General features: G+C 41.0%; 1 protein-coding gene across 1 annotated transcript in view; it reads left to right on the top strand.

Annotated features, from left to right (window-relative positions):
- TAFA1 (TAFA chemokine like family member 1) overlaps nucleotides 1–25,296 on the top strand; it is a 317,847-nt gene that overhangs the window by 83,346 nt on the left and 209,205 nt on the right. Inside the window, exons 9-14 of the mRNA XM_050712786.1 lie at nucleotides 5,607–5,677; nucleotides 5,836–5,939; nucleotides 6,831–7,577; nucleotides 11,411–11,489; nucleotides 13,436–13,532; nucleotides 20,886–21,006. Of these exons, the coding sequence (XP_050568743.1) occupies nucleotides 20,889–21,006 (118 nt within the window). The 5' untranslated portion in view covers nucleotides 5,607–5,677; nucleotides 5,836–5,939; nucleotides 6,831–7,577; ... (1 more) ...; nucleotides 13,436–13,532; nucleotides 20,886–20,888. The remainder of the gene's footprint in view (nucleotides 1–5,606; nucleotides 5,678–5,835; nucleotides 5,940–6,830; nucleotides 7,578–11,410; nucleotides 11,490–13,435; nucleotides 13,533–20,885; nucleotides 21,007–25,296) is intronic.

Raw genomic sequence — 25,296 nt, 5'->3', positions numbered from 1 at the left:
GCAAGCCAGAGGATGTCAGTCACATCTGCATTTTTAGAATATCTAATTCTGCTCCTTTTTCACCCAGTCTGGCACTCCCCAGTTGGCTGTTAGGGCCAGTGCAAAGGGGCTGTGGTTGTGCATGGGATCTGGAAAGCTACCACAAGCCTGGAGCTGTCCAAGCAGTCAGCACCCATCGCTACCTCCTGGCACTGCAGGTATCTCACTGGCTTCTTGGAGAGCATTGGGAAAACTCATTTTTCCAGCCACAGATGATCCCTGAAAACCTTAGCTATGTCTGCATTTATCCCATTTATTTTCATGGTATTTGACATCATACTGCACCGTCTCTGACTGCTGCACAACTGTGGTTACAGACCCAGCTGTGCTCTGGTAAAGCCCATGTTAAGACTGGTTGTCAAAATTAGATCTGCAGCTCCTGGGATGTCTGGGCCATCAGAGAAAAGGCATTTCTTATCTGGTAGGGGCATTTCAAGGGCTATTGCAGTGTGGTGGAGGAGTTGGACAGGAAAGTCAGCTAGATCCTAATGAGGATCCCATAATCTGATGAAATGGGTAGCTGATGTTTCTGGGAACGAGGTTGAGAGAAATCCCAAGGAAGAAACTGTACTGCTATAATAACAGCTGAGGCTATAAAACACTGAAATAAATAAAACTTGTAAACATAAAGTGAAAAAATAGTTCCTCAATTACAGTTTTTATGTGATTTATGTCTTTAATTTATTTAAATCAGTGACCCTTTGAATGCAGACACAAATTGGAAGTTCAGCAAAAATTTCAACTTGTATTCCAACAATGTAAGGAAATACAGAGTTTTTATTTTCTCTCCTCCTGTGGCTGCCTCTCCATGTTACATGAATCTATCTCAAAATGAAGCACAATGAGGAATCATCTTCCCAGAGGATTATTGATCTGTGATTTGGGTAGCAGGCTCAATACCCTATAAACACAGAAGTGAAAGAGACAATTTTCTCCCTCTCGCACCCAAATTTTTTGAGAGACTATTTGGTTTCAGTTACATAAATTCATGGCAGTTCTGTGACCAAATATATGCCACATATTACTTAGGGGATTTTTCAACAAACCAAGAATGAGTCAGTATCCTTGTATTAATCAGATGGTCATGGTTTGAAAGCTGCTGATATCCGTGTCACATGGCCCAAAGGGGTCCACAAACAGCAAGCCTGCTCTGCAAGTTACTGAAGGGATTTTTTATTTTATTTTATTTTATTTTTTTCTCCTTCCTATTGGTTACAGCGGGATTTGGTTCAAGCTCAATATATTCAACAACAAATATCGGATCTTCAGCTGGTGTAAATTTCACACATTGCTACAAAAGCAGCCACTGCCTTTCATGGTGGGAATTTTCCTGGTATCTTGAGTATACACATTGTGCAAGTGATGGACTGTCCACCTCTATAACTTTGAAAAAGATGTTTTGCTTTTTTCCATGCTTTCAATGCTAGTGTCCATACTCTGAGTAGTACTTTTCTCCTCCTTTTTATTCTCTTTGTTGTTGATCAGTAAAATGATTATTTGTACAGACATTTTCCAGAAATACATGACCAAATTATGCCTGCAGCATTTGAGAAAAATTTGGTCCATGTGCCAGGACAAGGCCAAAAATGCACAGCACAAGATGTGTTTGATTTTCTTTTAGGAAATCATAGTATTTGCAACAATCTGGCCCTCCCTGCCAAAATAATCCAACCCTCTTTCAATATTTGCCAGGAAAGCTAGACCAATATATCAATCTTTAATTATAGAAAACCATGTCTGAGTACAGGAAAAAGGGAAGTTTTAATTTTCTTCAAGGCACTGATTTCTTTTGCAGCCTCTGAGAAGTCAATCAACCTGCTTGACCCTGTGGTGGCCACTTACTCGTAATATAGGTGATGCAGGAAGGGCTGATGGGGGCAAAGTTTATATGTGGGTTGTCCATGGCTTGAATGAAGTGCCTCTATGAGGGACTGACTTAATAAAAAGCCAGCTCACCTTTGCAGGCTTGGAATTGTGCAAAAACTACTCAGAAAAGCTCCCTTATTTTACACAGAAGTGATTCGTTCAACTCACAAGAATATTTCTTCCTTAGGAAGATATCTTTAGGATTAGGCTCTCTGAAGTGCAACAAAGACAAGTTGCACTTTCTAAAGGCTCTGACATATGTAAAAGCTTTTTCTGAAATTTGGCCATTTAAACTATTTTAAAAGTGTTTTTGTTAACAAATTGAGCCACAAATATGAGCAAATGGCATCCAAATATTTGGTTTTGCTCCACAGTGATTACCTTATTACATTATCTATGTCAAGGAAAAGCTCTCATGTTCATGATGCGTATTTTCTGCACGTGATTCCCAATAGCTGTGCAGTTAGAGGCTTCTGAAGACCCATCCAGCTCCGCTCTCTGCTCTTCTGTGGTGGTCACAGAAATTTCTTCCTCTTCATGGCAGGAAAAAGTAGAATGAAACTATGATGATTTCTGAAAGATGAGGATCAGTAGCTGCTACCTGTTGTACCCTGCCAAGGCATATGGCTTACGAGTGGCACCCTATTGGTCTGGGTGTATTTGATCTGCATCAGGCATTGATGCTCACTACATTTGTGTCTCATTGACAGGATTCCCTGACAGAGAAAGTATGCCAGGTTTTGCTGAGTCCTGGGAAGATAGATGATACCAGTTGTCCTGGTTCAGCAGTACAATGTCAGGTCCAGAGGAGTACAAGCCAGAGGGATCCATGATCTATTCTTGGTAAAATCAAGCCCCACTCAACCTTTCTAAGGCAATTATGACTGAGTAGGTTGATTTTATACCAGGTCAGCTCTTTACATTTTGCAGGTGTGACTTAATACACGGACTTCAGAAGCTGAATTTGCAATACCATCTAACCGCAGCTCCAAGAAGAGTTTGTAATCCTCTCCCCCTGTGTCGTCTCTATTGACCTCAAAATGAAACTCTCTTTTGCCATACTTTGTGGATTATGGAGCCCTCTAATGTCAGGAAGCTGCACTGGGTGAAATGTGTCCTCTCCTCTGAGTTCATTCAAGTTGTGGATACTGTCAGATTCATTACTCTGCTTTGAAACACAGGATAGCGTACTTTATGAATGAAAGACATGTATTATGTATGCTAGCACACTTCCAAATTGTGCTCCTGTTTACACTCTGAAATCTGCTGACTACAGTGGTACATAATCAGGACAGAACTCATCATTGTTTCTTTAGGAAACTCATATTTTTCTTGTTAGAGATGTTTTTGCTGCAGTAGCGACATACGTAGCTCCATCAAGTTCTGATCAGAAAATGAAGTAAATAAGCAGTTGCATTACAATTTCCTTCTCAGAACAAATACAAAGCAGATTTCTGGAAACGTGCAGTAAGTTAAAGTTAGAAATGAAATCCTGCCAAACCCTTAAAGCTGGGCAAAATATGTTACCAAAGAAACCAAAAATACGAAAAGAGAGCCATGTCACTGAACCTCAGACATTGCCCGCTTGCTAAAAGCCAAAGTAATCTATATTAATGGAGAGCTTAGCATGTAGCAATGACAAAATCTGTATTAAATGGCATAAAAAGCCAGTCTAATTTTCCATGACCCTACATAAGCCTAGTAATACTCATTAGTGTCTACGCAAATTTGTTAAACCTTCTTAGCATTGAGAAAACATGACTTCTTTCAATTTGGATTTGTTTGCAGCTAAAACTTTCAAACGCTATGGCTTTCACGAGGGTGACAATAACTTATATTTGAGGATTAAGGAAACACATTATATATTCCACATCTCAATCAAAGTAACTAAACATTGTGACCTACCACCTTTCCCAAAGCAATCAAATGGCAAATCTCTGCCCTTTAAAGTAAACAGTCTTTCCTGTAAGAGAACCATTTTGAATTTCATAATCAAGTGAAAAATTAGATGAACGCAAGTGGGGTTATGAGTTGATGCAGTTTGATTGTAACAAGAGGGCCATTAATAGTTATTAATGATAAGTGGGATAAACTGTCAGATATCATCCATGTGTAACTAGGTAGACATGAATGAATGATTAATAAAGGTGTCCTAAAGAAAAGGTGTCCCTTTTCGCTCAGAAGCCTTTATCCACTCCTGACTAATTTCATTATGCTTCTCAAGCTGACATACTGATTAAAAGAAAGTCATTCCATTTACTGTTCCTTTTAATCATTATGTAAACATAATACGGAGTGCCTGGTACATTTGGTAAATATGAAGTAGATCAGTTATTACTCCTCAGGTGCTGATAGCACTATTGCACTTTGTTATCTCCAGTGTTATCAACACCCCATTCTGCCATATAGCAACTTCTCGAAATTTCAGCATTGTACACAAGAGGCCTTTGGGTATTTGCTTTTCTCTTTTTCAAATATACATAATCGCTCAGTAATAGCAGGATGGTTAAATTATCCGTACAGCCAAATAACTTTGAATTAGATTTCTTCCTTAACTACATCAATGCCCCATATGCCACTGATATCTGTAGAACTGAGACAACAATAATTTCCTCTGCTGGGGCCGTGTTCTGCACCCATCTCCAGGCTAAGGTGGCTCTGATGCACAAAGCCCCTCAGTAGCTCTTGCAGCTGCTCGCAGAGTACGTGCTGCTCCAGATGAAGAGACGTCCAAGTCTGCCCACGCTGGTGCCAGAGTCCTCTCCTATGTCAATGCTGTCACCCCTTACCGAAGAAGGACATTTTCAAATAACCTGCATGACACTGTTTTCAAAGCTAGTGAAGGCACTGCAACAGAATGGTGGGATTTTCAAAGTGCTGATGTAGATCTCGTTCTTCTTAAGCAATGGGAGCTTCACTATTGATTTCTGTGAGAGTGGAATTGGTGTACAGCTTTCCAAACCTCTTCTCTGCAAAAAATTGCAGAACGTATTTTAAACTTGAGGGATGATGTAATGTGGATAAGCGAAGCCAAGCTGGAACACTGATGGGTCTCCTTCTTCCTTTTATCCCTCTTTTGGCCATGCAGAGCCACTTCTTTTTTTGCATTGGCACTGGCAATATCTGAACCTGCAAACATAAGGAAATCAGTGGATAGGGTGCACAGAGATGGGAGGGGAAGGTATAGCACAGACAGCAGTTTACCAGCATGTAGCTGATCCTTTCCCTCATTTCCACACAAATATGGAGCTGTGCTCTGCTGTCTTGCAGGGGTACCACACAGAAAGATATATGTCTAATTCCTGGTTAACTCTACTAAAAAGGATGTTATGTCATTCTGCAAGAAACAGTCTCCAAACTCTCTTGGGTAGGGGTTTTGAAAATCTCTAACTTGCAAATTATTTGTTTTCAGGCAATTCCTGTCATCTTTATTATTACAACTGCTATTACTATTATTGGCATTTTTGACCATAGTTGCTCATGCATTTTTCACAGAGTAAGGGTAAAACAGGAACCCAATTAATTTTTCCAATTCTAGTCTCACAACTATGAAAACAAACAAACAAACAAGCAAACAAAAAAACCAGAGGTTGTCACCAGCCTGCCTATTATTTTGTTTGCTGCATAGTCCTTTCCCTCCTGAACAGTTGCAACAAGATGAGGTTATATGTTGTCATTTCTCTTTGTTTTCTCTTTGCAAGATGCTGATGGCTCGTTGCAGACTGGAGAAGGCTCCCGGCACGGCAGCTGTCTGGACAAACTGCAGGAGCAGGTTTGCTGGGAGTAAAACCTTCCAGAGACACGGGTTTAATACTGTTTGCATGGCTTTCCCTCTTCAGTTTGCAATCACTCTGACTTCAAGGAAGTGTTTTACGGGTTCCTACAGTCAGAACATTGCAGAAAAAACTATTCGTTCATTCTTTCCTTCAGCTACTCCCAGGAACAGCCTGACAACAGTTGGTAAAGGGGAGGCGTTTTACCCTTCTGAGTCCCTTAAAGCAGCAATATCTTGCAAGACTGGAGGACAATTATAGGTGCCATGATTTTTTTGCTATCATCCTTCCTAGTTTGTCTATTCCAGTTTAATATAGTCTCACAGCTATGATTTTCTGTGGGCATAATTAATATTTTGCCTTCTGAATGCAGCAAGATGCATTTGCTAGTCTGTTTAGAGGCTGAGCCAAAATGCACTGTTTCTCACTTGGTAACATTTTAATATTCTCAGGGAACACTGATCTATTTGTTAAAATTTTGTTCAAATAGAACAGCAGCCAAAACCGATATGTGTCTTTTCACATGAATCTTTCCGATGTCCTTGTTTCAGGTATGAATTTTCTTCAGGGGCTGTTTATTTACTCTATTATTATTATTACTATTAAGGACATTGCAGGTGGAGAAAAATAAAGCCAAGCAGGCAAACCTGTACATTGCTGAGATTCTCACCCTAATAGCTACATACAGTGAGGTGTAGAGTTTGCTGTGAGCATAAAAGTCTGGTCATGAACAATGACTGAACTCTCACTGTCTCCAGGAACATCAGCATCTCCTCCAGTGTCTCTCTCATAAGACCAGATGTTCTCATTCCTTTGTCTGAATCTTTTCTTCTAAATAACTCATTCTCAACACTCTCTGACTTCAACCTTATTAAGAACTTTACTCATTTTCCCCCTTCCACTAAAGAATAACATATCTTTAAAATGAACTATGAATTCTACAGAAATATCCTGGTTTAGACAAAACAATTGTTGAGTAGCTAGATATTATTGTCAAAAAGACAGTAAGATCATGGCATTACTTTTATATCAGTGCTGACAAAATTTAGCCTTCAGGCTCATGTCTGAATCTCATTTGCTTGATTTATTGCAGATTTTTCTCTTATCAGGTGAACAGTTTGATCATTTGATTTTATTGTTGGTTTCTTCCAGGTGCCAGAAGTAGCGAGTATTTAAATATATGTCCAACGTGGAGCAGGAAATTGAAAATTGATTCTCTACAGCATTTATCTGAGATGTAGTTCAAGTTCTTCAAGTTAGCCAAAGCAAAGAGCTTCCACTCTCAGTGGAATGCCAGCTTGGCAGACAGTCTGGAGTTGATTCGGTGGCATCTTTGAAGAGAAATTCAGAAATTGTGTATTTTTTAAACAAGTTTCCTAAATAAGCAAGGAAGGTAAAAAAGACACCAAGAAGGATTTTTAATTACCTATGTAATGTTCAGGCACCTTTTAGTGGAGACAGAGGTGATGAGCTGGCAAATATGATTGATGATCAGATTACAACTCCTAATGATTTTCTTTAGCTGTGCTGTGGAGTGACTGCAGGCTCTGACACAGATCAGCCTTCTTGTGCTAGCTCTCATACACGTAGACATAAAGGAGGTGGCTTCTGCCCAAAGCATTAACCCACAGACTGCAATAGCAGCAAGCTTGGAGAGGACCAAAAGCTAAGAAGACAAAAGGTGACAGCCCATTGCTGGAGCCTGAATATCCTCTGAGACAGACGCCTGGTGTGTGGGTGGCTGTTCCCACAAGCACACATCCACTGCACACTGGTGGCTCAGCCTCTGCCATGGAAGCGCATTTACTCTCCTTCAGCTTTCCAACCAGTTCCCAAGGTTGCTGAGTACAGCTGCAGCACACGAGTGCACTCCAGGAAAGCTAAGTGCCTACTGTGAAAGTAAGTGGCAAGACATAAAGTCATATTTTCACTAATGTTTCTATGAATTTGATATAGTAACAGGGGTGTACTGATTTGAAATGGTAACCTTTGTCACTCTGAGTCCTCTGTAAACGAGTGGTTAAAATGGCACTTGAGTGTTACACGGTTTAGTGATGTTTTTCTCAGCAAAATCAATGAAACTTGTCTTGGGTAAAATGTTTGCAAGAATATAAAAGTGACTTAGACAATTCCATGCCTAAGCTTGAGTTTGGTAGAGCAGCACCTTCAGTGGTGGCCCATAAAACGCTGTTTGGAGTCCAGGAGCTGTGATGTGCGAGGCAGCTCTAACCCTCTTTTAAGCTCCAGCAGGAGAGTGCAATAATGATTCACTGTTACAGGCCAGCTCAATACAGATTGATTTGGGTTCCGTGTCATTTTGTTTAAAATGTATTTCCACACAAATGGGTCTGGTATGTTCAAACTTCCTAAATAATAACTCCAACAAAATTCTGCAATAAATAATTTTAAATTACCCTAAAAAATCTATTGGAATTAGAAATAAATCAGCAGATTCTCTGTTCAGCAGGAGCAATAAATCCTTCTACTATCACAGCATACACTGTTTACATTTGCCTAGGGGTTCTAAAACATTATGAGATGAAAAGATTTTCCTGTTCCTTGGTGTCTGGCTGCCATAGAATTTAAGTGTTTCATGAATTTAATTGTGAATAGGAGAGTTTAACATCTTTCAGTACCCTGTGGGAAGTGGAAGGAGGAGTCAAACAGATATTATGCTGCCCCCAAAATTATTCATATTTAAAATTTCTCTATGATGACTCTATCAGGTGAGATTCAGAAGGCCATCAAATGACCCTAAGTCCATTAGAGAGTAAGCTGTCAGAAGAAGGCTTTGGAATCATAAGTAGGACCTAGTTTTCTGCTTGTGGTGGAATTTCATCCCAGGTTGCATAAATATCTTTATTTACGCAACATTAAGATAATTTTTAGCATTTTCCTGAAAATCTATTAGTTGCTTTCAGGCCCTCTGAAAGATATCGTATTTCATGGCATGAGAATTCATCTGTCATACTTTGGAGAGAGAGTTTATATCTCTAGCAACTGAAAGCTTGTAAAAAAAAAAAAGGCAGTTGCAGTCTTTTGCTGGAGCATAGGTAGAAGAAACAAAAATTACTGTTGTTGCTTAGATGTAAATATATATATATATATATATATATTTTCAATTGAAAAGACTGTTCTGGTTTACCTTGATTACTGGAGCCAAGGAAAACATATAGCCTAAGTCTGACATACCATTTTTGTCCAATTTAGAGAATGAGAGAGAATTGCTGTACAAGCTGGAAAAAGAAGCAAAACTACTAGTTGAGCCTCTTTAAAACATATACCTCTTTTTATTTTCATTTTTCAATCTCTGTTTCTTTATCTTAGTCCTCTTTTATTCATTTTCATGTTTTGCAAGCAATATGAGAAAGACTTCTGTGCCATTGTGTATGCTTACTTATTCTGACTTCTCTTCTTGGCGCACGGAATTCAGTGTGACACGAACAACAATTTGATGTACAGAGCCTACAATGCCAACAAAATCTAGTATTTTATTCCAAAGTAAATGACAACAAAATCTTTGAAAACCTGAGAAGAAGGTGGGATAGTAAAAGAGATGTGTGGGAGAAGAAGAATATAAAAAAAGGATCAAAGCAGATAAATTTCAGCTGGCAAGTGATAACATACTCCTCAGTTTCCTACAGTTAAATTTGTAGCTTCCAGTAGATTTTAGTGACGGATCCCGCATAGCAAACTTAACTGAAATTATCCATTATAAATTTGTTTCCAAACAAAAAACAAACAAACAAACAAAGAATTAAATATCATCTTATAAATTTTGCAGATGTGCTTGGGAGTGAAGCAAAATCAGCAGTCAGACAAAGAGCACTGTTGACAAATTCAGTGAAGTACAAAATCAGTCAAGTATAATGTTCATCATTCCTTATTTGCTATGATAACTAGTTCCCGACATTCTACACTGTGATGTGCATGCTTGCTTTGTTCAAGATGTTACCCACGTTATATCTTTGGGCGTTGTCTTCTTTCTTTGCCACCAACTCAATACACATGCTTTTGGTATACTTACACTGAAAATGGGAGCTTCAAAACTTCCTGATCAGCCCCACACCTCTCCACATGCATACCAAATGACACGGAGACAAATGAATTTTCTTCCAGGGACACAACTGTGTGAAGCGTTGCTTTGGTTCATTAAAAAACTGCCTGGATACCCACTCAATAAACGTTCTTTATCACTGAAAATTAGCAGTGATGTGGATGTATCTCTCGAACTTTGTTGCTACAGTCGGGGTTACAAATGGCACAATCTGAGCATTGGGAATTGGAAGAAATAAAAGAGTAAATCTGAAAACAGAACAGACTGGAGGCTGGAGCACTCCTGCATCTCTCTTAGGGTAGAACTGTGCATTAGCAGATGGCAGCCTAAAAACAATATGCTCTGAGAGAGCTTGAGATGTATGGCAAGATTTTCAACACCTACGCAAACGTTCAAAAGAGTATTGTCTGTCAGGGGTGGTGGAGCAATTTACAAGTTGCTTTTGTGTGGATTTCTGAAGCTATTATCTACATACGATCAGCTAGGAAATGTTGGAGGCAAATTCAAGGCAAATTTTTACAAAATGGAATACGAGAACTAGTCACAATATTAATCCATATGTTTTGATGTGAGCACTGTAAAACTTATACAAAGCAGCCCAGACCCTTCTTATTGGTAGATCATGTAGCTAGGTTGCTTGTGCGAGGCAGCAGAAAATTGCAACTGAAGAGCAAATCGTGATCTTGCCATCTGCCTGGAAGGAATTATTATATAGGGTTGGCTGTCAATCAACCAACCTGTTTTGAAGCAAAGGCAGAACAATATATGATTTTTTCCATGTTCATTTCATGCACTAATTCCTTACTCAGAAACTCCCCATTTCCAGCAGTTCAGTACACGGGGCTCTGGCTGCGGCGCTCTGCCCAGCTCTGCAAACAAGTAGATGAGATGTGGAAGGGAGTGCTTGGAGTATTTTTCTTAAATAATGACAAAGCCCATAGCAGTGACAGCGAATTAAATCATAAGGTATTGTGTTCTTCAAAGCGATGGCATCAGGGATGCACTGGCTGCTGTATATCACATACTCATGCTGATTCTCACTTTTTCTTGTTCCAGTGGGAGAACTTTCCCCAGCCTCTTTTTTTCCACTCCTTAATGGAGTCTTTTGTGTTGCTTTCAAATTTTTTTTTCTTTTTTTTTTCCCTCTTTTTCTTTATCATTTTATTTTTCCTTTTTTTTTTTTTTCCTTTTTCCCTGAACATAAATTGTCCCTGTATGCCTGCTTTATCTTTCCAAGGATTTTCCCCCAAACTCTAGGCTATAGTATCACACACTCTATGTTTTTTTTGTTTTTGTTTTTTAATCCATAATCAAAATTGCCTTGTGTAGCACCTCTAATCTGAGGCACTCCAAGCTTGCTGAAAGAGTTGTATGGAAGCCACTCCATGTCCCTTCAAAATTAAAGATATTTCTTAAGTAATAAACCTAAACATATTTTAAGATCAAATAGTGAATCCCTCATAAGTGTTCACGCTACAGGGAGAAGGTCGCAAAGAAACCTCTCAATTTGTTAATGTTTTTTTCCACCATTGGCTTGCTTGGTGGTAAATTGGAAGCAAATACACAAGTTGGCAAATAAGCTGTTTGGTCAATGCCCTGGTACAGCACAAGACCTGACATTCCCTCTGCAGCTGGGGCCAACGCAGAGTAAATTGACTTTAAGTGCTATTTTCAGGGTAGCACCTGGAGTTATAAAGACCAGAAGTGCAATGCTGCAGAGCTGAATTGTCTCCTTGGATCTACCTTTTGCAGAGGTACCAGCCAAATCTTTCTTTCTGAAATGTTTCTGAGTGCAGATGCTGGGTTGGGCAAAGACACACATTTAGTGTGTGCTGGAGCACGCAGGGGTGGTGCCTGGAGATACTGTGCAGCAAGGAAGGGCATTGAGCTGGTAGTGTGCCTCTACGCAGTGGTCCCTATCATGCAGCACAACCATCCTGGCTTACTTCCCAAATTGGCCTGGTCATGTCTTATCACAGAGACTTACTGTAACCAGAGAAATATGGTGTATCTGGTGGCTTTATGAGCTTCCAGAACAGCTTACACCTGTGTCAGTTTGTGGCCCCTTCAAAGTGATCCCAGGTGGTCTGAGCTTATAAAGGTTCCCCTCACCCCACATGAGGAAGGAGGTGTGAGGAGTAGAGGTAAGTTAAGGAGTTTGCTCCAGAAGTAAGGTTAAAAAAAAAAAAAATACAGCCACAAATTTATTTAAAGAAGTCTGTGAGTTAGGGGGAAGCAGAAATGAAAGCTAAACCTTTCTGAGAGGTCAGACCTGGATATTTCAAGGTGGGGGGCTTGGGGGTAGGCGTTTGGGGCTGAAGGAGCGCGTTCCTGGTCACACTGAAGACGCGCTTTGAGCTTTCACGGTGTGTTGGGGCAGCTCTTTCACTTCCCAATGATGTGCTGGGAGGGACTAGTGGTGTCTGGGAAAGGGCTGATGCGTTTTTGAACTGTGGTTAGTGTGCAGGCCTTTCTGCTCCTGGCTGCTTCTCCCGCTGCCTTCCTGGGCCTAGCTGGAGGCCTGCTGACGGGGCTGAGGGAGTGTAGAGAAGAAGGTGGGCTTCTGGCTGTAGCACCTGAGGAGAAACCCACTTCCTTAGCAGCCCTATTTCTGCCTTTCTGAAAGACAAGAACTATGACAGAAGAGGCTTATCTTAACTGCTGCTTTCATTACTTGGAGATAATGGAGCCCTATTGTTTGTTAAGTTTAATTTAAAGCTGGGAACACAGCAAGGCTAGAGGGAATGAAGGCAGCCCAGTGACCCTGTCTGAGTTCTCCTCAGTGAATTTGCCTGCCAGCATATCTCAATTGCTTTGTCTTGGTTGGATTTCTTTTATTTACGTTGTGAATTTTGAAAACACTTGTATCTTCATGTAAAAATTGACTTTTTAGCAGCAGAAGTAAATGCTAAACCTGTGCCTGGGGACAGATATTTGACATCCTGAAACTGATTAATCCAATATCAAGTGTCCTCTCTGACTGTAGATACGCTAGTTTTCAGTTCGTGCACCATGGCCCCTGATTTGTCTGCTGTAGGTGGGTCTTGGGTGGAATGTAGTTCTAGCTGGTCCAGAAGGACAACCACAGACTAACACCAGTAAGAGTTCCTTCTGAAACTAGGGGTATTTCAAAAGTATTTTGTTTAATGGATTCAACTATGCTAACAGAAGAATGCATGGGATGAAGGCTCTTGAGTTTGTGCCATGCAGAAGCTGAGAATCAATGAGAAGAGTTTCCGAATTTCAGATCAGGATGATCTCTCCAGCTGATGTATAGCTGATAAAGAATAACAATATCATTACTTGACAAGAACACCATGACCACCATCACTCTAAGGCTGTTTTAACTTAGATTTCTTTGGTTTCTTGGGCATGTCTGAACTGAAACTAAATAAAAATCATCTCCGTTATACAGAGCCTACGTTCACCTGCCATAATATCCTGAGCACAATCATGTTTTTACGCTTATAATGTACTGGGTGTTACTGAAGTTTTGCTACTTGTTGGTAACGTACTGCATAGCTAATTCCTCTTGTTACTCCATAGCATGTACTGATCTTGTTGGCTAAAGGCAAGTTATAGATAAGGGTTGAGATTTGTTGTGCGTTGTCCTATGTACTTTAAAAATAGCTTGGGACACAAGCTTTTTGATATAAACTTCCTTGACAAATAGTTTTTTTTTTCCTTTCCCTCCTCTTAGGTATGGACAATATGTATGAAGCAGAATCTTTGCCTCTCAAGCACAGGAACTGTGAATACTAGACCTCTCGTTCACCAGGAAAAGCAGTGCCTTAAAGGTAGGCTGGAAAAAACTACTGTGAAAGTCTTTCCTTTTGTGCACTACATAGCTGTGGCTGCAGCAGGATCAGAGCAGACTTGCTCGCGCACCATATGTGAGGTGGGATGATAACCATGTGAACTAGCCCCTGGACTCCCATAGGAAATGGTTTCCCTGCATGTGCTGTTGTTCATCTCTGCTTCTTTAGGCTTTTGGTGTGTGTAGTCTGTACTTGGCCAGTAGAGGCTGTGGTCGCAGCCAGAGAAATCACCAAATGTGATTCCTTCACAAAAAGTTGAGTAGCTTTCTGGATGAGCTTTTCATGGTCAGTGTGGGTACACTCAAGTAAAATCTTTGCTTTCCACTAAAAAACTTAAAGGAGAGAACCTGACAATACAGACTAAAGGATTTAATGTTATTGTAGAAGACATAAGAAAGGGAAACATATTTGGTTATGTCATTGAGGTTAGACCAGACCCCTTTCAAGAGAGGAGCAAAAGCAGTGGGGACTGAGAAAGGAAAGTTTCTGGGTAAGAAGGGGGAAGTAAGGTTTTCCTGGGAAAAAGAAATAAAGCACTACTGTGAGCATCTGACTGGCCATGGGAGATGTGCATATAAAACTCAAACTGCTGCAAACACCTGTATGCATTGAGCATAGCATATAAGTATTTTTCTGGGCACAGCTGCATCCACGTCTATTTTTTAGGCAGCTCCTAGACTTCTTGTGTTCTCTGAAAAAATCCTGCTTTAGTGTTGGTTTCTCCCTTTTCCACTGGGGGAAGAAACCAAGAGCTAGAAATGCCTGGGGAGACACAGGACACTGAATGAGGGGTTGTTTCATGGCTGTTTTCATTCTGAGCTTCATGGCTGCTGTTCTGGCTATTGTATGTATGCAGACTGATCTTTGTGTGCCCAGCTACTGGCCGTCTATGTGGACTGGCTTTCAGTGGAAGCCAAGCTTTGCTGTTGCAATTGATGGTGGGGTGGGAAGGAAAGCAAAAGCTCTGTTCTGTGGGATTTTAAAGAAAGCTTCCATAAATGTTGTAGATGTGAGATGAGGGAGTCTGTAATTTCCTTTTCCGGTGGAGGTAAGGTAAAGTGTACTTTTAGGCTGGCTCACCTGGAGTAGGAACATGTAGGTACTGATGAGCTGCAATGTGTACTGCCTGTTGCCCAGGCAGCAGCTGAAACTGAGTTTGGGTGTATGGAAAAGAGTGGTGTAGGGTGGGTGGGAGCAGCTGGGAGGGATGGAGAACACAATCTGTGAAAACCAAAGCTTCATTGTCCCAGGAGCACTAGAACTAATGAGCTTTGCATTTCAAAGGTGGTGAGCCTTCTTCAAACTCTGTAAAATACACGCCTGGGATTTGTTGTGTTAAATCTCTACACGGGGAAAAGGCGTGTGTGGGGGAGGTGGAGAGGAATGGAGATGGCAGCATGAGAAAGTAGAGGACAGAGGCCCTTATTTGGGTGCAAGTACCAATCTGCTGTCTGCATTAGTCTGCCTGGGTTGCATATGCTCTTCTTTTCTGTCTGCACAGAAACTTGTGATAAATAGAGGTTCAGGGATTGAAGAGCATTTATTTTTATTTGCCTATTTTTGTCATTCCCTTGGCATCTTCAGATGAATGGTGGAACCAGGAGGGAAAGGCTATTCTTCTTGTGAATACAATCATTGTTTGTGTGAGGCAACCTGTCTCAAAGGCAGTTTGATGCCTGCTGACCCCTTGCAACCTACCTTCACCTTAGAAATATCACATCAGTGTAATGGCCTGCTTTTGGCAACCCTGCCATGAACCCCATAGAGTTTTTCGATCAGAGCTGTGGATAGGCAATTTTCCATTGCTCTTTGATTAGGGTAGCTCAAAACTCCTGGTTTCTGTCCTTTCTTCTGTTTGCCATCAAGTGTTAGTGGAAGTGGAAGGACCAAGTGGGGAGGAGGACAAGCCAATGTGAGTAGAACACTCGAGTGTTTCTAGCATAAGCTAATAACTTCACCCTCACCTTTGCTGAGCCTGGCCTTCTCCATACCTGCAAGCCTTTCTTGTTTCTGTGATGGGCAGATCACAGGCTCCTCTCTGCTGTGGCTGCTGCCAGATGGTTGGAGGGAGACAAGGGGCAAGACCTTGTTTACAAGTACTCTGCTTCCCTGTAGTCCTGCTGCAAGTTGCTTTTAGACAAATAATATCTTGTTCACAGGTAAACTGTGTGCAAACTGCACTGGGTATGCAAACTGTAGATCTGTCTGGCCTGCCTTTGCTATTGCGCTTTTTGCCACTTCCCCTCCCAGGCATGGATCATGTAACCCAGGGGCTGGTCTACCCCTGCTGTAGGGCCTGGATCCATCTTGCCCCAGCACTGGACAGAGCTGCCATTGCACTGGATGGCTGGCACAGCCTTTTGCCTCATTTTCTTTCCTCTAGACATAAATTACTCTTTCAGCCTTTCCTTGTTATGACAAAGGATTTTGAAATGTGCAGACTGTTCACTGGTGTCTTATTTTCCTTCACGTTTTCTGTTTCCAGCCTTGTCAGTGATAGCAGCTCCAAATTCTGTACATGAGCCTATGGGCACATGTAAAGCAGCACTCCCTTCCTGTCAAAGCCAGTGACTCCTGAAGTGAGGAGGCAAAAGTAAGCCCCAAAGCATCAGGTGAGGACACTGCCCAGCCTAAAGAAGGGTGAGAGGAGCTGTTTCATGTCTTGTTGGTCTGCCGAAAGTTAAAACTGGCAGCAAGGACATCAGAACAGTTGTAAGGATGCTACTGCAAGATTTGCCAAGGACTCCTCTGTTCCCATCTGATGCTGGGAGCCAGGGCAGGGAAGAAACTGCAAGTGCAGCCTGTTTGATATTCTATTCTGTCCTTCTGATCTTCCCCCCTACCCCGCAGAAGCAACATGTCCCATGTTTCTGCAGAGCTTGTCCTGAGCAATAGCAGCATCTGTCAGGGGTTATGGTGGCATTAGCCTCATGGAGCTGGGAGTTAGCAGTGCTTGGCAGAGTGACAGTTCTGCTGTACCTTACATAAATCTGCATCTTGCATAAATCTGTCTCTGCCTACTCTGCCAAGGTGTGTGGTCACAATTTGTCTGATTCCTCCTGCTGTCCAGAAGGCCTTTAACTTTCCTAGAAGATCTTATTTGCTCCTTGAGGCCCCTTTCCCTCCTCTTGCCTCACACCTCCCCATGCTGCACCCTTCCCCACTTGCCCTAGAGGGAGCACGTATTGTTAAATGTGTTATTTTTAAAATAAATTCCCATCACCTGCCCCCCAGGTGTTGTGGAATGCTCCCCACATTTCCATGGAAAGAAGGAAGGTCTTGAGCCTCTCTGTGGCTTTGGAAGGAAATCACAGCAGCTGTGACCACCAGTCCTCCACCCACCCATCACCTCCTGCTGTGGGCTGCACCTGGTCCCAGGTCCTGGTTCCTTAGGCATCAGTACTTGATGTGCTTTGGTTGTCTCTTTTATCAGCATTTTTTTTTTTTGGAAACTCCTAGACCCTTCTGAGGCCAGGAAGTAGCAGCAACTGCTCCAGTTCTTGGCATTCTTCCAGTATCTAAGGAAATTCTTAGGGAAAACGTGCATTAAAGAGAACATTATGTTCCCAACTGTACTAGTGTTGTGTGGTTTCATACGAAATATCCAAAAGAAATGTTGACCTCCTGAAAGCATCTATGGCTGCTACAGGATTTGTCCTGAGCCACCCTCTCCCCAGGGCAGCTTTGGGACCTGCCAGGAGCTGTGCTGCAGTGGTGGCCAGGAGTGAGGGGAGGGTTCCTCCCCTGTCACTTCATCCCTCACCCCAACTGCTTTATTGTGACAAGGCTGTAATAGAGAGCTGCTATGAGTGCTGTGGTGGAGACCAGTGCGATGATCCTGTCAGTCTGTAGGGCCAAGCTTTTAATGTGCAATCCCCAATGAAATACAGAGGCTCCAAAGGAGAGTACAGACAGGTAAACTCACTGCAACTCTCAGCATCTCCACTGAGACATCCGTCCTTGGGTGCTGAGAATGAGGCGCTTGAGAGTAGGGTACTTATCGCTGTTACTTACTATTGTTGGTGTCCGGAGCTGGTAAGCAGTGAAGGTAGCATGCTTTTCTACCACAGGTTTAAGAAAATACCAACACAGTTACCCTGTGTTCACCCTGAGCTCTTAAAATGGAAACTTGTTTTGTCTCCTTGCCTTCTTCCTTTTGTAGGCAGAGATGTGAGCTGTAATGCTGAGTGAATGGTGTGCTTTGATGTGTATTAAATATGTACAATGGCTCTTTAAAAAATAATTACATATGGTACGACAGGGAGAGGTAACCACTCCATTCCTGTACATGGCCATTTAAGACGTAGCCAATAAATAAATAACCGTAATAAATAATTTTAGCATAAACAGCCTTAGCATCTTAGCATTCAGGAGGAGTAAAGCAAAGCTCGTTTCTATTGTCTGTTGAGCCTCATGGCAGCGGAGTTGCGAGCAAGCCCCTCTCTCAGGTGCGGCAAGGTGTTGCAAAAACCCTGCTGGTGTGCGGGATCCGGCCCCTGCCCGCCCCGCACCGCCCCTGCCTGCTCACACGCGTCTGTCAGAGGAGAGAGAAAGGGAGAGACGGAGGCTTTCTTAGCGTCTTCCTTGCCTGTCGCGAACAAGTACGGGAGGAGCGCCCGCGGAGCGAAGGCGCGGCACAGCCCGGCCCCCCGGCACTGTCCGCCCGGCCCCGCGCCGGTGCCGGAGCCGATCCGGAGCTCCGGCGCGCTGCCTCGCCACCGGGGGCCGTGTCGTTTTAAGGCATGTGATACCCTCCCGAGCAGGGATGCATTGATACAGGCTACGGTACTTACAGCATCGTATAGCGGCGTGCCTACGGCTGCCCGGCTCTGCACTGCCCGCGCTGGAGTGAGGCTGCTCTTGTCGTTGAACTGCTTCTCGTCCTTAAGTATCCTGGAAGCTGCAAATTATCTCAAGATCACTTCAAAGGTCTCGTCAAGCAGAGGGTGATGCTAGGAGATGATTTAAAGGTGAAAATGAGAAGGTTTCCACCCCACAAACCTTGGCCACTTTTCTGACGGCAGTGTCTGAGAGCTCAGATGTCGTCTTTAATCTGGGAACCGGATTTGTAACAAGAGATTTTTTTTTCCTCATAATCCTGATAAAGAAGATTATTGGGAAGCTATTAAAATCCCTTATTGTGGTACAGATGGATTTTAAAAAGTGTTAGACCTTTCCAATGAACACTAATAGAGTGCTCTGCTCTTGGTTGGATTACTCAGGTAAGGAGCTTCTTTAGGATTTAAGATTCAGAAAGCAGATCTAGAACTCATCAGATCATAACAGGAGGAATGTTTTCTGCTGTGTTCCTTAATAATGATAAGATGATCTGTGCATAAAACTGTGTATGATAAGTCTGCTGACAAACAAGTGCAAGACAAATGTTTGTAAGAAATGCTGGGGCTTGAGCAAAGGTAGTTTGTAATAGTGTAGTTTGGGAAAGGTTTAAAAAATAATTAAATAGAGACCATAAATAAAAGAGTGGATTAAGGAAGTCTGCTGTCCATGTGGTTTAGAAGATGATGCCTGAAGAAAGACACAGGAGAATTAAGCAGACCTTAGAAGTTTGGCTTTGCTTTACTGCTTGGATAGGTTTTTAAAAGTTCAGTTTAAATAACCTGAATACCTGAAATATCCCTGTGTCTGAGAGTTACCTTTCTCTCTTACGTTCTTGTATAAAAAAACATAGGAGCACCAAATATGACAAAAAGATATTAGTTCTTGAAGACACAGGAAGCCTTCTGGGAGCTCCCTGATCTGAGGGGACTGAATCTATTTTGCAAGATAACTAGGTCTAAAGAGAGAAGTACACTGTATACTGGGAAGTAAACATTCAGCAATGAAACTAACTATATGCTGAGTAGTGCATCAGATTCTCTAAACAGAGAGAGAGCCTCATGCTGATCAAAATAATGTTTGGGTGTTTGCTGTTAATTAGACTTGACAGTTTACGTGGCTCTTTTCTGCCAGTTAGTCTTAAAGGTTCCCGAAGGCTATGTCTACTTCTTTAAAACTGGGTGAAAATATTTTTCCATGCATATAATTTTATTGACATTGAATTTCTCTATATTAATGCTGCTAATCTTCCTACTGCAGAAATCCCACTGATAAGTCACACAGACTTTTTATTTTTTTCTGTAAAAGCATGTTTTTTCTGTGTGAGAGATTTAATCTTTCAAAGTCTTTCTTCCTCTGTGAAAATGATGTTCAGCTGATTGGATTATTAGATAGAAAACGACATCATGTCATTGGCTGAAGAAGGAGAGTGCCTGAAGTTTGATTAATTTAGCAATATGAAATGCAGCAGAAGGTGTTGTTAAGGGAACTGGACGATGTGTAGCGTAGCTGAGCCTTGCAAACCTCCCGATTCTTGCAGGCATTAAGGAAGAGCTGCTGAAGTTGAAAAGTCAGGAAAATTTAGCCAGCTAGTACAATAATGAAAGCTAGTACAATAATGAATACAAGTATGAAAAAACATGATCACCTGTACTGGATGCATCTGTACATCAGCACTGGAAGACAGAAAGTGCCCTTTCCCTTTTTTCAGGAAGTTTTTCATTAAAAATTTGATGTAACCTCTTTTTGTGAAAAAGATAAAATATTCTATAGAGTATGTATGAAAGCCAGTCTGGCCATACTCCGGTCGCTTTACATGCACAGGTAGAACAAAAGGAATCTGATTGCATCTGGGGATTAGAAGATAATTCTGAGAAACAATTACTTTGTTTAGCAGACAGCATCATGATTAAAAATTAATGCTCACAAAAGTAAAAATAATAATAATAATAATAAAATTACCTTCTGGGGCAGTATTAGTCTTCCAGTACTGGGGATGGAGTATTTTTGAAATGCATCTCAGATGCCTGATAATGTTGTATCCCTATCTGCAATGTGTTTAAAGTAGTTTTGATGCTGTCTGGACATCACAGTGTTTTTAGCTGGCCTTGTGATTTCCCTTCCCGCTTTTAAATTCAGCAGCGAACCAGTGTGGGAATATTTCCCAGCCTTCTGTTTATATTTTCTTGTGTTCCCCACCCCCCCCCCCCCCCCCCCCGCCAAGTCCTCAGATTGTTACAGTTTCATTTTTGCCACTGAATTATTAAAGTTATCCAGGCTTCTGTGCTGACATAGTGTTACATCAACTGTCCTTCTTGGGCATGACCTTTGTTGTACGACAATTGCATCCCATGGGGGGGAAAACTGACCAGGTAAAAAAAAAAAAAGACATTTAACAAAAGGAGAAGAAAACTAAAAATACTGTTGTAATGGAAACTGACTACTCTGTGCGCTGCAAGGCGATGGATAATAATGTCTGTCTAATATTTCGTTTAGAGAATGGCAGTGGTCTCTGCAATGTCCTGGGTCCTGTATTTGTGGATAAGTGCCTGTGCAATGCTGCTCTGTCAGGGGTCCCTCCATCACACTTTCCAGCAGCATCACCTGCACAGACCAGGTAGGACTGATATCATCTGTGTGATGCTGTAAGATTACAGGCTTTCCACCATGCTCATGTCTGTCTTGATAAATGACTGACTAATCATAAAATCCATTTTATCATTTAACTTTTATCTGTTTTCTGCCTTTATGTTGTAGAGCATTCTTTTTGGTCTAACGTGTTGCGCTTTGCCAATCTGATGTCATAATATTCATCCTTTAATTTTGTCTTCTAACAACCTCCCAACATGGGAATCCCATTCTGGATAATGGTTTAGTTTCTACCTTTGTCCTTATTTCTATTTCCCTTTTTCCCCCTTTCATGCAGTTCTGGAGTGGGTGTACAACACTGAAAGACATAACAGCACAGTTTTGGGTAACTTTGTTTGCACTATCTAACTTAAGCTGGACAGGGGTTGCTTGCTTGAAATGCTGTTACATCTCCCGCAGTCCTTAGTGTTCACTGGAGGTCAGGTGTTTGCCTTGGTGTAAATGACAATACAGTTTTTCTTAGGTTTACAGGCTTACCTCTGAAACTTGCAGACATGCAGCTCAGAGGAAAATTTGGGCATGTCTCTCAATGGAGTTAAGCATGTGCAAGGCTTTCAGAGTCAGACCCTCAGGTTTGCAATGAATGCAACTCACTTTGACTGCTGTGATCTGCAGAGACTGCACATTAGTTTTATTGTACTTGTGTTTTTATTAATAAATTCAATTGTTAATTTTTCAACTGTTAATTGTGCTTCGAGGATGAGCCATATTTAAAAATTGAGAAGTTGGCATATTCTAGTGCAGTATTATCATCTAGTTAAAATTAGACCATGAGTTGTGTATTAGAGATCTAGAACCGCAGAAAGGAGGGAGAGGTCTTAAGAGCTTTAGAAGTGGAAGATGGTAAATGTTAACTTGCAGTGATGCATCACTTAATATTTGGCAGCTAATACTTGGAGTTTTTTATAATCTAATGGCATACCTTCAAAAAGTCTTTAACTGTAGGTCTTTATCAACCTAATGATTCCCAACTATTTCCCTTATCCAAGAGTCATAGGTCTTGCTTTCTTGGCATAGTCTTGTTTTCTTGTAATAAAATTTGTGTAATATAGAGAAATAAACTTAAGTCCTTCATAGATCAGCTCTCTGTAGCTACATTAAAACATTAGATTAATGCTATTATCTTTACTAGCTTGCACTGGAAGTTTGAGTCTTTGAATGGCAATGTTTTTATTTGGGACTTGCAGAGAAATGAACAATATAGTTGTTAAAACACTATTGTGAGTAATGCTGCCAGTGTTTTAAGTCTGTCCCCCAGTGAAGGAAATAGGAAAAAACAGCTCAACTAAGCAGGTAGGTAAAAGGAAAATATAATCTTGTTTTGCAAAATCAGTTGAAACAAGTGACATTATGAGAAAAAATGAGAGCTGGACAGATTCAGAGCTCTGCAACATTTGCCTAAGGTTGAAAAATCACCTCTTTTATGAGGCAAGAACAGCAAGACACTGAATGCATACCAAGTGTTGGAGAAATGTGAAAAATGACAATCTTTCACTCAGATGTGATACAGATAGAGTGAAGGTTTTACAGCTGCCTCATCACCTACTTAGGCTCGCAAGAGGGAAAGCTTGGCTGTTTCTTTCTCAGGCAGCATTTCCACACCCTACACGAATAAGATTGATGGTGTTCTGATCCCAGGCAGCCAATTTCGGTCTCTCAAGAAATAATCCACTACACTGACAGATGAGTAGAATTTGACATGATGTTCACCTCGGTTTCAGATTGTGTGGCACCTGGGAAGTAACAGTGAGCGGGCATCCTTTAGGGAAACTGCTCAAGATTTTGGGCAATTTCTGTTGTCACAACAGAAAATCAAGACTGTTTTTTATAAGGTCATGAATTTGCAGTCTGCCAACTGAATGCAAAAGGTTGTACATAAAAGGGATGGAAATATGTTAACTAGCAAACTGAGTGATTTTAATGTATTCAACTGCAGTCCCTGAGCACACCCTATTTTTCATATTTATAATATTAGGAATGCGTCATTTACTTTTAGTTAGTCACTGTGTAAGTAAGATTAAAATGTTCAGCCAAATAAGTGAATAAAAAATGGATGCAGATGAACCAGTACATAATTTCAGTAATTTAATATTTGGTATATGAAATTTCAACTTATTGGATCATGGCAAATGTAGCTGTAATCAATAGCATGCTCAGCATACCTTTTCCCTCAGTTCATGATATTCCATAGATAATGAGAAGCTCTAAAATAAGAGCAATTCTGAGCTGTTCAACTCCATTGTGGGGCTACCTTGGTACAATGTGATTAAAAAGGCAGATTCCACCCTGTCTTGTGCTTCTCATACTTGATGAATAGAAGAGTCTCACTAAGCACAGGAAGGTGCAGGTAAAAGATAAAATCCTCATGGAGAGGATTTAGCATAATAAACTTGAACTGAACTCAATGGATTAATGCAGTGAATATACCCATCTGTAGTACTGTGGTTAATTCAGTTTTGAAACATTGGAAATCGAGGGTAATGTATGAGAAGATTAGTTTATTATCAGACATTTCTGAGCTTGTTCTTTTTTTCGCCTCCTGTAAATATCTTAAGCAAGCATCTGAATGGGTTGAAATAAGTTTCTACACTTGGTGTGCAATCACAGAAGTTTAAATCTTCCTTTCAGTGTCGTATACAGTTTTATAGTTCACGATTTTATTCAGTTAGATGACTTGGCAGAAGGTGCAAACTTGAAAACAAATGTGATGAACCATTGTACGTGACAGCATTTGTAATTGACTGGAGCTTTATTTTCTGTGAAATGTTGGCACGAGGGCACAGATAGTAAGAGCATATTGCTTGATTTTTAAGATATATTATTCTGTATTTTCTGTACCTGTTCATGAATTCTTGCTTGTCCTAGTAACACAATGAAAAGTTTCAATGCTGCAGTTAAGTACCCTGAAGTGATGATAGCTGTTCCTTTTGACTGAGACAGGTGAGGTAGTCAGGGTGGATTTTTGAGCTTTTTCAGTAGGATCCAGAGATCTTAATGGGGAGTAAGCTAGCTGAATGCCATTACTGCATGATTCCCCTTGGGTAATACATATAGTTTTCTGCAGCTTTTTATGAATATATTTCATTTTGATGAAAATTGTTAGGCAAAGGATGTGTGATAGCATTCACAGGAAATAGCTTTGTGCAAACAAATTCCATTTTTCAGAAGTATGTCATTTCTGTATGATTTAATAAGAACCAGCAGTAATGAGTAGAATTCCACATTGGCTGTTTTAGGCTATAAGAAGCTCTATGGTTGTAGAGCTGTTGAATTGGCCTGAGGATTAGAGTGGACAGGTTGTGATTTGCAGAGTTAGCTGAGTGCATGTGATAGTCCATTGATCATCTGATTGATGGTATTGACTCTGTCCCAGAGGCAGTGTAAATGCTGGCATTTGGCAAGAAAATTAAAATATTCAAAAAGCAGTGTTTCATTTTTTCTAAATTAAAAATAATAATTAACCCTCCCCTAAACTGTGCAATTCTTAGCAATTTTTCTGGCTTTGTTCCATGAATTAGGGACGTCTTGCACCCAGTGAGGACCATTAACTAGCACTGAATCACAGTGGACAGCACTGGTCATGTGTTGCTTAAAAATATGGGAAAGTATACTGGAACCTGTAAGTTCAAGCAAAATAATTGGCTACACATTAAGGATGCTAGGTTAGTCTTGTGCACAGCATAAAGATGTGAGGCAGACACAAGCAGAAACATGTACCTACTATAGCAGTGCTGACATTTGCAAATATGTTAATTAAAAATAGGTTTATTCAGAGGAGGGAAGTCATGGTCTGAATCAAGTATGGCTGGAATTGTAAGTCAGTAAATATGAAAGTATCTTTTATTGTGACAGTAGTTAATGAAGTGCCCATTAAAAATCACCTCAGTAAATGATTCTCTATACCTCATATTATGAGGAGGAAAATTGGCATCAAAACAATTCTACACAAGCTAACAACCAACATCAACCTAAGAGTTCTCTGAGCATCTTTCTTAGCAGACAGCATTTTGCAGAAACTTGAGTTTGTGGCTGTGAGCAAAAAATTTCTTAGTTCTGATCTTGGCCCTCCCACTGATTTTTATAGCCTTGAGGGGAAACTGCATATTTTCACATTTCAAAAGGTCTGCTATTTTCATATGCCCCAAATGCAAGGCTACTCAGTTCAAAACAGCCTGGGAAGAATGTTGGTCTGAATCTCACTCCTCAGTAAAGTGTAAATAAAACATTTTTCTGTACTTGGCAGAGTAATTGAGATTTG

This window comes from Cygnus atratus, chromosome 10 (genome assembly GCF_013377495.2).
Source record: "Cygnus atratus isolate AKBS03 ecotype Queensland, Australia chromosome 10, CAtr_DNAZoo_HiC_assembly, whole genome shotgun sequence".
Taxonomy (NCBI): domain Eukaryota; kingdom Metazoa; phylum Chordata; class Aves; order Anseriformes; family Anatidae; genus Cygnus; species Cygnus atratus.
This window is presented reverse-complemented; position numbering and strand designations above follow the sequence as displayed.